At 39.3% G+C, this 10,741-nt stretch overlaps 1 protein-coding gene across 2 annotated transcripts; it reads left to right on the forward strand.

Annotated features, from left to right (window-relative positions):
* Nucleotides 1-5,967: 5,967 nt before the first annotated feature.
* On the forward strand, nt 5,968-10,312 carry pla2g7 (phospholipase A2, group VII (platelet-activating factor acetylhydrolase, plasma)). 2 transcript variants are annotated; one of them, XM_056269089.1, is made up of 11 exons: nt 5,968-6,242; nt 6,685-6,824; nt 6,909-7,059; nt 7,235-7,328; nt 7,420-7,488; nt 8,061-8,232; nt 8,529-8,642; nt 8,764-8,855; nt 9,321-9,491; nt 9,579-9,727; nt 10,069-10,312. In XM_056269089.1, exons 1-11 carry the CDS (start codon nt 6,170-6,172, stop codon nt 10,167-10,169), a joined length of 1,326 nt encoding a protein of 441 aa, XP_056125064.1. In that variant the 5' UTR covers nt 5,968-6,169; the 3' UTR covers nt 10,170-10,312. The 2 variants fall into 2 exon arrangements, with proteins under 2 accessions (XP_056125064.1, XP_056125065.1); XM_056269090.1 differs by having other exon boundaries at nt 5,970-6,146.
* The last annotated feature ends 429 nt before the right edge of the window (nt 10,313-10,741 follow it).

The raw sequence follows: 10,741 nt of genomic DNA on the forward strand, positions 1-10,741 counted from the left end.
CTGAAACTTCTTTTACTGTCTATGGAAACTTCTTCCGCGAGCCGAAACCGGAACTTAAACTGTCTCCTTCCGCGCGCCGAAACCGGAACTTAAACTGTCTCCTTCCGCGCGCCGAAGTTGGCACTAGCACATTGACGCTCCTGATTGGCTGATTCTCAAGCAGCCAGTTTTATCTACCTGAAAGGGTCGTCCTAACTGGGATCATAGATTGTGTAATTAATCTTGTCACAGCATGTCATCCAATGCACGGAAGCCATTATCATAGAATGTCAGGACACAAACAGGTAATTCACAAATAGGTTTATTGAACGAGCACAGTACGGATTAAAGGAGAACTCCGGCGCAAAATGAACCTTTGGTCTAATTACACATTGTTACCTAGTCAACCGTTATCTGAGATTTGTTTTCATGATTATCGAATGTAAATAGTTTTATCTCTAAAAACAGTTTAGCCTATAAAGCTAGTATAACGGTAGTATATTGGGCATAGATCAATGACAAATAAAAATCGCTTGTTAATACCACTAACAAGGCTGAAAATAGACCCACACTAACACGGTAGCATAATGAGGGTCCCTACCTTCAAACCGAAGCATTGAGAACTTTGTAAGTGTACAGACAGTTTAATAAGAAGATATTTTAAACATACAGTCAACTTCGTGTATACAGGCAGAAGCCATCTTTGAAATACAGCCTTTACCAGTCGATCTACGAACGCCGATCCAAGTGCGCTGGTGAGAATGATAAGGTGAGCGCGAACCATAGACAGTATAAGAAGGCGCGAACAGCAGGCTTGGATCGGCGTTCGTAGATCGACTGGTAAAGGCTGTATTTCAAAGATGGCTTCTGCCTGTATACACGAAGTTGACTGTATGTTTAAAATATCTTCTAATTAAACTGTCTGGACACTGACAAAGTTCTCAATGCTTCGGTTTGAAGGTAGGGACCCTCATTATGCTACCGTGTTAGTGTGGGGCTATTTTGAGCCTTGTTAGTGGTATTAACAAGCGATTTTTATTTGTCATTGATCTATGCCCAATATACTACCGTTATACTAGCTTAATAGGCTAAACTGTTTTTAGAGATAAAACTATTTACATTCGATAATCATGAAAACAAATCTCAGATAACGGTTGACTAGGTAACAATGTGTAATTAGACCAAAGGGTCATTTTGCGCCGGAGTTCTCCTTTAAGCAGGGTGAATGATAAATGAATATAAACGGTAACTGGTTGAAGATCACATGGAGAGTTGTCTTATCTGAATGAAGACGATGACGAACTAGAGAGACTGGGAACAGGGAGGACGAGGAACCAGGCAGACGAGACGAGGAATCGGGCAGACGATTCATGTATATGTAACGTCACCCATATGGCGTCCTGTTCATTCTTCTGTTCCCAAAGGCCCCATCATGTATTGCTCATTAAAATGTAGCATATAGGCTACTTATCTACTGTTTGTCTTTGTGTTTTATTCTCGGTCTCACATTTGTCCTGTTGTTTATAGTCATGTTTCATAACTAATTAATCAACTAAATCAATTACTAATCGCTTGTAAATTAGTTGTTCTCAAACAATTCACAAAACATACATAAAAATGTTAGCATCACTTGATAATCATTTAAGAATGTATTGTAAAAATAAATAGGCTATTAAAACAAAATATAAGTCCAGCGGCTTCTGCTGCCGGAGAAAAGTCCCTGGCTGAGATGCCGCTGATGGCCGCTGATGGCCGCTGGAGATGCCGTTGCACTGATGGCCGCTGGAGATGCCGCTGCACTGATGGCCGCTGGAGATGCCGCTGCACTGATGGCCGCTGGAATTGGAGATGGAGATGCCGCCGCAATTTCAGCTTTGTAGGCCTACAGCTTATTTGAATTAATTTTAGAATTGTGCAGCACATCAGAAACTCATTTCTCTATTCTGTATTAACGGAACTCATTTCTGTATACGGAATAACCGTTTATATTCATATTTAATAACATTTCAAATTAATATTTAATAAACAGCATTTTCTGAAACATTAAGTGATATTGATTGACACTTCTTGCTGGAAACCTATAACGTTACCTAGCCTGTATCAATTAGGGATGGGACGATACACTTAAACTCACGATACGATGCACCTCGATATGCCAGGGTCACGATACGGTACGTCACGATACAATATCAAAAAAGAAAAAGAAAAAAATATTACTGTTTAACAACAACTTATTTATTTTTGTAACTTACAACATTTTTATGGTACGTTGAAGGTGGTGGTTCATGTTTGATGTGTGTTGGATGTGGTGTAAGTTACAGAATGACAGCATGGCATAGCTTACACACAGTCTTAGTCTTGTCAGTTACTCTATTGCCGTCTTGGTCTTTTTTAATGAGAAAGCCAAAATACTGCCAGACATATGACTTGTATCCAGGCGGAGCGTCCTCAATTTCAACCTCATTTGACTCCATGGTCGGCTGTTTGGGGGCAAGGCAGTTGGTGCTATGCTAATATTTGTTAGCTCGGTGTAGACTGCATTGTTGTTGTTGCAACATGCGCTGTCTTGACGTGATGACGTACCGCACCGTTCCCCGGATATAATTTTTTTTTCATTTAGTTTTACCCTGCTTGATCAGCAGATGGTGCTGCCAGCCTGCCACCATAGACTGTGTGTTTGCCCCATATACATACACACACACACATAATACACTAAATTATTTATATACCGTAAAAACTTCAAATAGTAGCCCGGGCTTTTATTATCCCAAATCGTCGAACTGCACCGGCTTGTATTTGAGACAGGCGTCTATATGATACAGGCCTTTATAATTTAGTGTTGAGATGTTGGTCATTAATTGTATAGGTCCGTCTCTAATCTCTAAAAATCTCCAAATGCTCCACGTGAAACTGCGGTCTTCCGACCTTTTACTATCGCGTCAATTGATTTTGATTAATATGCGCGAGGGAGAGAGAGCAAGACAGCGCTCGTGTTGTTTGAAGACGTGAGAGTGCGCGCGCGCGGCCGGGGCTCTCTCTCTCTGCTCGTAACGCGCCCTGTCAAGCGCAGCAGTCATTCTATTCTACATCACTCACCGATCAAAAAAGGCTTTGGAGGGACAAAAAATTTGCTTTGGCTACCGCCAAAAAGCGGACAATCTGGCGGTTTTAGAGGATTAAATACAACCCGAAACTAAAAAACAGACCCGGCCTCTATTTGAGACAGACCTTTATTTACCCAAACCTGCAGCCACACCAGGCGTGTATAGAGACAGGCGTCTATTTGGGACTCGGCTATTATTTGAAGTTTTACGGTACTACGCAAATCATGCAGCAGTGCCATCTATCTTTATTTCGCGATACATTAGGCTTGTTTGAGATGCGCCTTGCCTCGCCTGAAATGTATGCGAGAGTAGGCGGCTGCAGTGAGGGGAGGAGTGAAAAAAGCGCAGGCAAGCCGGACAGATCTCGCTTCTCGCAGTGGATCAGACACCTGTGAGATCAAAGGTGGATATCGCGGGATTCACGCTCGTGCATGGTGTTGCTAATAAACTGGATGTAATTTAAGTTTTGTTGCTTTTATATGAAAATATAATGAACAAGACACCCAAAGTACTTATTTAATTCCATTTTAAATAGGCCTACGTGTTTATCAATATTTTTTTCTTTAATACAGACATGTGTTTTTATTAAAAAAATAAAATTACATCACATAGATCGCACTGTCAGAGAGTTTGGGAATATCCACACATAATTTATACACATAAAACATGATGTCAGAGTTTTAAAATCAAACATTTTAAAAGAGAACAATACATCACGGTTGTTTAAACCAATGAGCATTAAGCTGTGCCGTCAGCAAGTCGTTTCCCATCATGCTTTTGATCAGCGCAGTCGGTGGAGAGCAACTGCGCGCGACTGCAGAATCCGACACGTGCACCTTGCAGTCGCGAGAGTTTTTTGACATACGTCGGCATGACACCAGAGCAAGGCGGACCGCACTCGGACACATTTCTAACCGGCATGCATCTCGCGCTGATCACCGGTGATCGGTTCTGCGCAGATTTTGCTCATCTCAAACAAGCCTATATTTTTCGACCTCGATGCGTTTCGTCACGTTTTGTATCGCGATATTTTGTCAAACGATATTTCGTCTCATCCCTAGTATCAATAGTCTCTGCTAGTATCAATAGGCTACTCAGAACAGTTGCAGCTCTCTGATGTAATGGAGAATCAGAAACTCAAAACTTTATTTACAAAGGATATGCTAAGTTACACATGATATATATGCTACTCTGTGGTAGCTACATAATGTTATTAAGTTAAAATGCAGTTAATAAAATAAAAAATATTGATTACTGGAGATCTCGCTGCACCGGAAAGTCGATGCACTGAGGGCCGCTGGAGATGCCACCGGAAGTGCCGCTTCGAGATGCCGATGCCGCATTTTGCGCTAGCCCTTACTGTAATTTCTTTCATCGTTTTACATGAAATTGACTCGCATGATGAACGGAACGAACAGTATGAAACAATACTGAACAGTATGGAACATACAGTATGCAGTGGCGGAGCCAGGGGGTGGCCAGGGGTGGCCATGGCCACCCTTGGCTTAAGCTTGGCCACCCCTTTGGCCACCCCTCTCACAACTGCTGTTTCTGTCTCGCTCTTATTTTTTACAAGAATTTTGTTTTTAAAACACAGAACCGTCGCTTTAAGACCACAAAAAACGTGAGACTTTTCAGACGCGCACTCCAACTTCACCTCAGCGCCAGGCGCAAGTCAAACGAGTGCGGAAATACCGAATGAGCTTGAGCAGTGATCGGAGCATAGTAGCCTATTCGATGTTCCTCAACTGGGGGGTTGCGAGACCGTTTTGAGTGAGTCGCATATGTCCAGTCAAAGAAACAACAACGTAATTCTCTTTCTATTTCGTAATTCTATTTATGTGCTGTTTACTTCCGCCTTGTTCACATTCTTGCACATAGGGATTCAAAAGAGATGTTTCCCCCCCTTTTTAATTTAGGTATGATAGAACGGTTTAGATTCTTTATTTTGACAACTAATATAGAAAGTTGAAGAGTTAATTGATTATATCAAATTCAATGAAGGTTAAATAATCTTCGAACCACAGTAGTTATCTGCATGTCTCATCCATGAAGGTGCAACAATGTTGGGGGTTTTGAGAACCAGAACCAAGCTAACTGAGCAAGTTGAACTTTAGCTATAGTGTGTGTGTACTCTTTATTAATATGCCTGGAGGTGGTAATAATAATAAAAAAGATCAAATTCACTCAGTATTCTATGATTCCTAATAGGCTACTATCTCAATTACAATTAAGTACAAATGAACTGTATTCAGTTGTGTTGGAAGCCACTAAAACAGTCCAATACATTATTTAAACTAATTTTTATCTTAAAATAATTAAGATTTAAATGCCACCCCAGACTGTTTGCTGGCCCTTGCCTGGCCACCCCTATGAAAAAATCCTGGCTCCGCCACTGACAGTATGGAACATACTGTTCCATACTGTATGGAACATATACTGTTCCATACAGTATGGAACATACTGAACAAAAACTGAACATACTGTTCCATACAGTATGGAACATACTGAACAAAAACTGGCTTTTGTTCAGTATGACTCTGCCAGTCCCAACCTGTCCCAACAGATCTCCATTCCCGAAAAAGTGACTAATTTGTTCATTGACGGGATTTCCCAGTTTATTGCGGGTTTTTTCACAAACCAGCTGTTTCGCCGGTCCGAATCTTGTTCAGGCTCTGAAAAAGAATCTTAATTTGATGAATCTTAGAAATGAACAGATTTGTTCAGTGAAGGGGGCGTGTTCGTTTAATAAGTACAGCCAATGAAATGCTGCGTCACAACCCGCACTCGAATGCTATTGGCTTACGCTATAGTCCGTCTTTAGGGCAAGAACCATATACTGTAAAAGGCAGGAACCATAGACTGTGGCAGGAACGCAGGCATTTCATTTTTAGTGCGAATCGTTCTCTCGACGAATCATTCACTTAACAGATTTGTTCAAAACCACTTTCACAAAGTAACTGATCCAAAACAGCATGATCTGTGTCTGTGACTCAATTTACAGACGTGTCGAGTCGGGGTCAGGATGAGGCTCCGCCTGTTGGACTTCAGCTGACGCTTAATGTAAGTTAGCCCTGTTAACGTCGATGTATTTTGTCGGCAGACTTGTTCAACTGACTCTGGTCAAGAAGATATATGAATGGTCAAAGTCAACGTCGGGTAAGTCATTACAAATTAGATTTAAAAGTGGTTCGGCACTTCGCAATAGCAATGGCTAGTATGCTAAGTTAACTGTAAACAAGCTGGTTGTGTCACTGGTTTCACTGTTTTGACAGCCACGTCCTATTACGTCACTGATAAAAAAAAAAAAAAATATATTTCTTTAAGTGTCAGACCATTGCTTTAGCTGCTTTTCTTTTTATTTATGTAAGCTGCTATTTTGCGGGCAGTAGCTAATACACTGACAAGCACAGTGAACTCACATTACTTCTCTAAAAGACAGTATCCATATGACTAATAAAGCAAAAAGTGGTTATTCACAAGCACTGAGTTAACTAAAAGGACCAAGAACAGTGTGAACTGAGTCAGCAAGCTTGTTTGAAAATGTCATGACATTTCATGCTGTGACATGAAAACTTGAGACATGGTTCTTGTTTTTCAGGTTTAAAGTTTATGCCAAAGTTGAACTGGTTGGTTTTCGCAATGGGTAATTCAAGTTGCCACAATACTATGAGTATACCGCCAGGAAAAGGACCCCACCATGTGGGATGCACAGACCTGATGGTGGGCCACACAGTACATGTAAGTGTGTACTTGAATTGTGTGTACATGAATTGTATGTGTGTCATTACCAGATTAATATATAGCCTATATATTTTTTTCAAGGATACGTTCTTGAGACTCTACTATCCGTGCCAAGCATCCGAGAATCCTCAGCTGCCAGACTGGGTCCCGTGCAGAGAGTATTTCAACGGCCTCGCAGACTTTATGAAGATGAACAGAACACTGAGTGAAAGAATTTTCAACTACCTCTTTGGTAAAAATTTTTTTTTTGTATGGGCTATTCAGTGCTGGGCCTTTTGAAAATGTAGTTTTTGTTGTGATACATGGTTAGCTCACCATGCCACTTCCTGACACTTAGAAATGTGGTTAAAACATTGGTTGCCACTGTTGTCACGCTATGGCCATTTATGCATGTTTGTTCACATTAGGGTCTTGTAAAATCCCAGCAGCCTGGAGTGCATCATTTAAACCGGATGGGAAATATCCTGTCATTATCTTTTCTCATGGACTGGGAGCTTTCAGGTTTGGTTGGTTTGAAAATTTAGGCACAAAAACCTGACCATTGATGCAGTATTTTACATTCCCACTGTGTTTTTGTGTGTTGTATGTTCAGGACTTTGTATTCAGCCATATGTGTTGAACTGGCGTCGCAGGGCTTCATTGTTGCAGCCGTGGAGCACAGGTGCTTGCTTTCAGTTATTAGATGTAAAAGCTTTTTTGCTTTCCAACGGACCAGTATGTTGAGATAAGAGATATCCGCTAACCACAAACTGACATGGTCACAATTACTGTTCAGAAATGTTCCTTGCCCTGAAAGGTTTTGTATGTTGTAATAGTCAAAGTGTGAGGAGTGTGCAAACAATAGTATAAACTAGGTCATCACATTCTTAACAGTGTTTACCGGTGGACTGACACATAACACAGGATTAACAGCAGCGACGGAAATCAAACTAGTGTAAACTATTAAATCAAAATGGAACAATGGAAATGCTTTGTAGTATTGCAGTTTTAGGAAACATTTATTTATAAAGAGTATGAAGTGTGTTGAGCCTCACTATAAACTAGAAATTTGATTTTGGCTTCTCTAAAACACTCACTCTTGTTAAAAATCTCAAGATCACTTATGTTTACAAAATGAATATTTTACTAAATGAAGCCTATGACTGAAAATCAGCTAGTGACGGGGCCATTTTACCATGTGTTGTCTTTGGCCTGGTGTGTTTTACTTTCACTAAAATATCTTTTCAATTTCAGGGATGAATCTGCCTCTGCAACATTTTACTTCAGAGAACACACTGAGCCGGGAACAAAAAGGCATCCGTCATGTGACATTGCCAAGCCTGTGTCTGATAATCTGGAGGAGGTTTGGATGTACTACAGGCCGTTGAAACCAGGGGAGAATGAGTTTCCTCTAAGAAACAAGCAAGTGAGGAAAATCTCAATACTCATCAGATATCTCAAACATAGTCTTCCTATGCTAATCAGTCCTAGTCTGATATTTGTAGCCGTAATCGACTGAATTTGCTGCCGCTTTTCCCCCCCGAAATGTTAGATTTTTGTGTTGAAAACCCATCAATAATAGTTATGTATTATTATTTGTATTAGTGACAATTGTACTTGTTTGTAAATAATTACTGAAATATATTGTGGTCCTGGCTAGTGCACAATTGATGAAACTGTCTGTGTTCCATGTAAATGAATCAAATGTCCTTTATGTTTCAGGTAAAGCAAAGAGCAGATGAATGCATCAGAGCCTTGGATATTCTCTTTGACATCAATTCAGGAAAGTCTGTCGAGAACATCTTACAGTCCAGCTTCGATTTGTCAACAATGGAGGTGAATATTACTAATGAGTTTAAACTTGTGAGAACAAAGAAAAGCTTGATCATATTCCGTAAGACTTTATTTATTATAGTAGTGTAAATAAGTGATGGTAATGAGCTTTTCTGCATTTCAGAATTCCATGGACTTGTGTAGAATAGCGGTTATGGGGCATTCCTTCGGAGGCGCGACAGTGATCGAATGTTTGTGCAAGGATGTCAAATTCAAGTACGTTTTGTGCTGACTAGTGTGTCCAATACGTATCGTGACATACTTTGTGTTACAAGATCTTGAGGGTAGATTATTAGCATATTTAGCAGGCTGTTTGAGAAACGATACTTTCAGTCTGTGCGGTTGGCCTTTATTTTATCCTCCACACTGATATCTGAAAACTTCTGCTAGTTTCCTGTTTTTTTTAAAGCATTTTCATACACCCACACTATTTGAAACCTTGTTATCGCTCTAAATACCCTTATAGAGAGAATCATTTACGAAAAAAAAGTTAATGAAAATATTATTTGCATTAAATTCAGAGGTGATTTTTCAGAAAGAAATTACACTCATTAGCCATGAAAGACACATTTACTTGCTGGACATCTAATTATAATAACATGTTAATAGTGCCATATAGCTTGTGAAGAGAGAGATTAAAAAAAACAAAATGATCATCCTCGCATCAATGTTGCTTCTTAGATGTGGCGTGGCACTGGACTCCTGGATGTTTCCCTTGGATGAGGAGATCTTCCCAGGAGTGAAGCAGCCAATCTTTTTTATCAACTCTGAAAAATTCCAGTGGATTGGGAATATCATTCGTATGAAGAAGCTGGACTCTGCCATGATTCCCAGAAAAATGATAACCATCAAGTCAGTAATTCATTATTATTATTTTTCATTCCCCTCCACAAAATATTTTTTTGCTTCATTTAATTGTGCTTTACAATGTTTTGGCAGGGGGACAGTTCATCAGAGCTTCCCAGATTTCACATTTCTTACTGGGAACTGGATTGGAAGGCTCCTGAAGCTGAAAGGAGAGATTGATCCATATATAGCCATGGATCTTTCCAACAAAGCAACTTTGGCTTTTCTTCAACGCCACTTAAGTGAGTTATTTACCTTTTTTAGTATGAATGGTTCAGTGTTTCAGCTCTTTCTATTCCGTTAAATCGTTTGTAATGCACTGCTGTTTAGAAGTTTGGGGTACGATTTTAGAAAAAAAAAATTAATGCATGCAGAGATGCATTAAATTGTCATTAAAAAGACATTGCAGGAATAAATAACATTTTACACTGAAAACAGTAATTTTTTTTTTTTATATATATATATATATATACTATTTGTGACCAAATCAATTCAGCCTTTTTGAGCATTTTTCACCCCATGCTTAGTGTACTTAATACTGTGAACTTGTTTGCAATATTTCATTTTTAACTTTATTTTCCAGCTCTGGACAGAGACTTCAATAAGTGGGATTCTTTAATTGATGGAAAAGATGACAACTTGATTCAAGGAACCAATATTGTTATACCACAATCATCTATGTAATCGAGTAACATGAAATGTTTATCAGTACAATGATTTTGTAATGTGCAATGCAAATGTAAATGCAAATTCACATGAAACAGAATCAGGTTACATGAGAAAGGGCCCATCTATTTTGGAAATTACATAAGAGACTTAATATTGAATGCGGTGTACGAGTACGATTGAATTTGCACAATGGATTAGATAGACCGTGATCTTACGTAAATTACATTTAGTATTTTTTAAACAGGGCAAAACTACAAACTACAGGATTTCTACCAGCTACATTGCAAAACAGTGCAATAGATGTAACACCGGTTATGTGCCTTAATGTTTTTACAGCCATGTAAAGCAGAGGTTTTTATATCAATTAAATGTTTTCAGTGAATTCTGCAATACAAGGAGGCAGTTAGCAGACAACCATTTACAAATATAAATACCATACTGTGAAATGTATTCAGCATAGCCCGTTTATATGTTGCCCTATATTGAGAATTTTACATCATAGAAAATAACCTTTTTAGAGTCTACAATCAACTCTGGATCTGTAACTAAAACCTGTGATTTCCTGATTTGTAAGTTATTGAAATCAA

Source organism: Rhinichthys klamathensis, unplaced genomic scaffold (genome assembly GCF_029890125.1).
Source record: "Rhinichthys klamathensis goyatoka isolate OS25496 unplaced genomic scaffold, OSU_Roscu_1.1 h1tg000281l_1, whole genome shotgun sequence".
Taxonomy (NCBI): domain Eukaryota; kingdom Metazoa; phylum Chordata; class Actinopteri; order Cypriniformes; family Leuciscidae; genus Rhinichthys; species Rhinichthys klamathensis.

Bases quoted from the DNA above. Each gene is read 5' to 3' on its own strand.
- pla2g7 (XM_056269089.1), top strand. From the start codon at position 6,170: ATGTATTTTGTCGGCAGACTTGTTCAACTGACTCTGGTCAAGAAGATA. The intron at 7,060-7,234 runs GTAAAAATTTTT...TGTTCACATTAG, and splicing joins AATTTTCAACTACCTCTTTG to GGTCTTGTAAAATCCCAGCA. The intron at 8,233-8,528 runs GTGAGGAAAATC...TTTATGTTTCAG, and splicing joins TTCCTCTAAGAAACAAGCAA to GTAAAGCAAAGAGCAGATGA.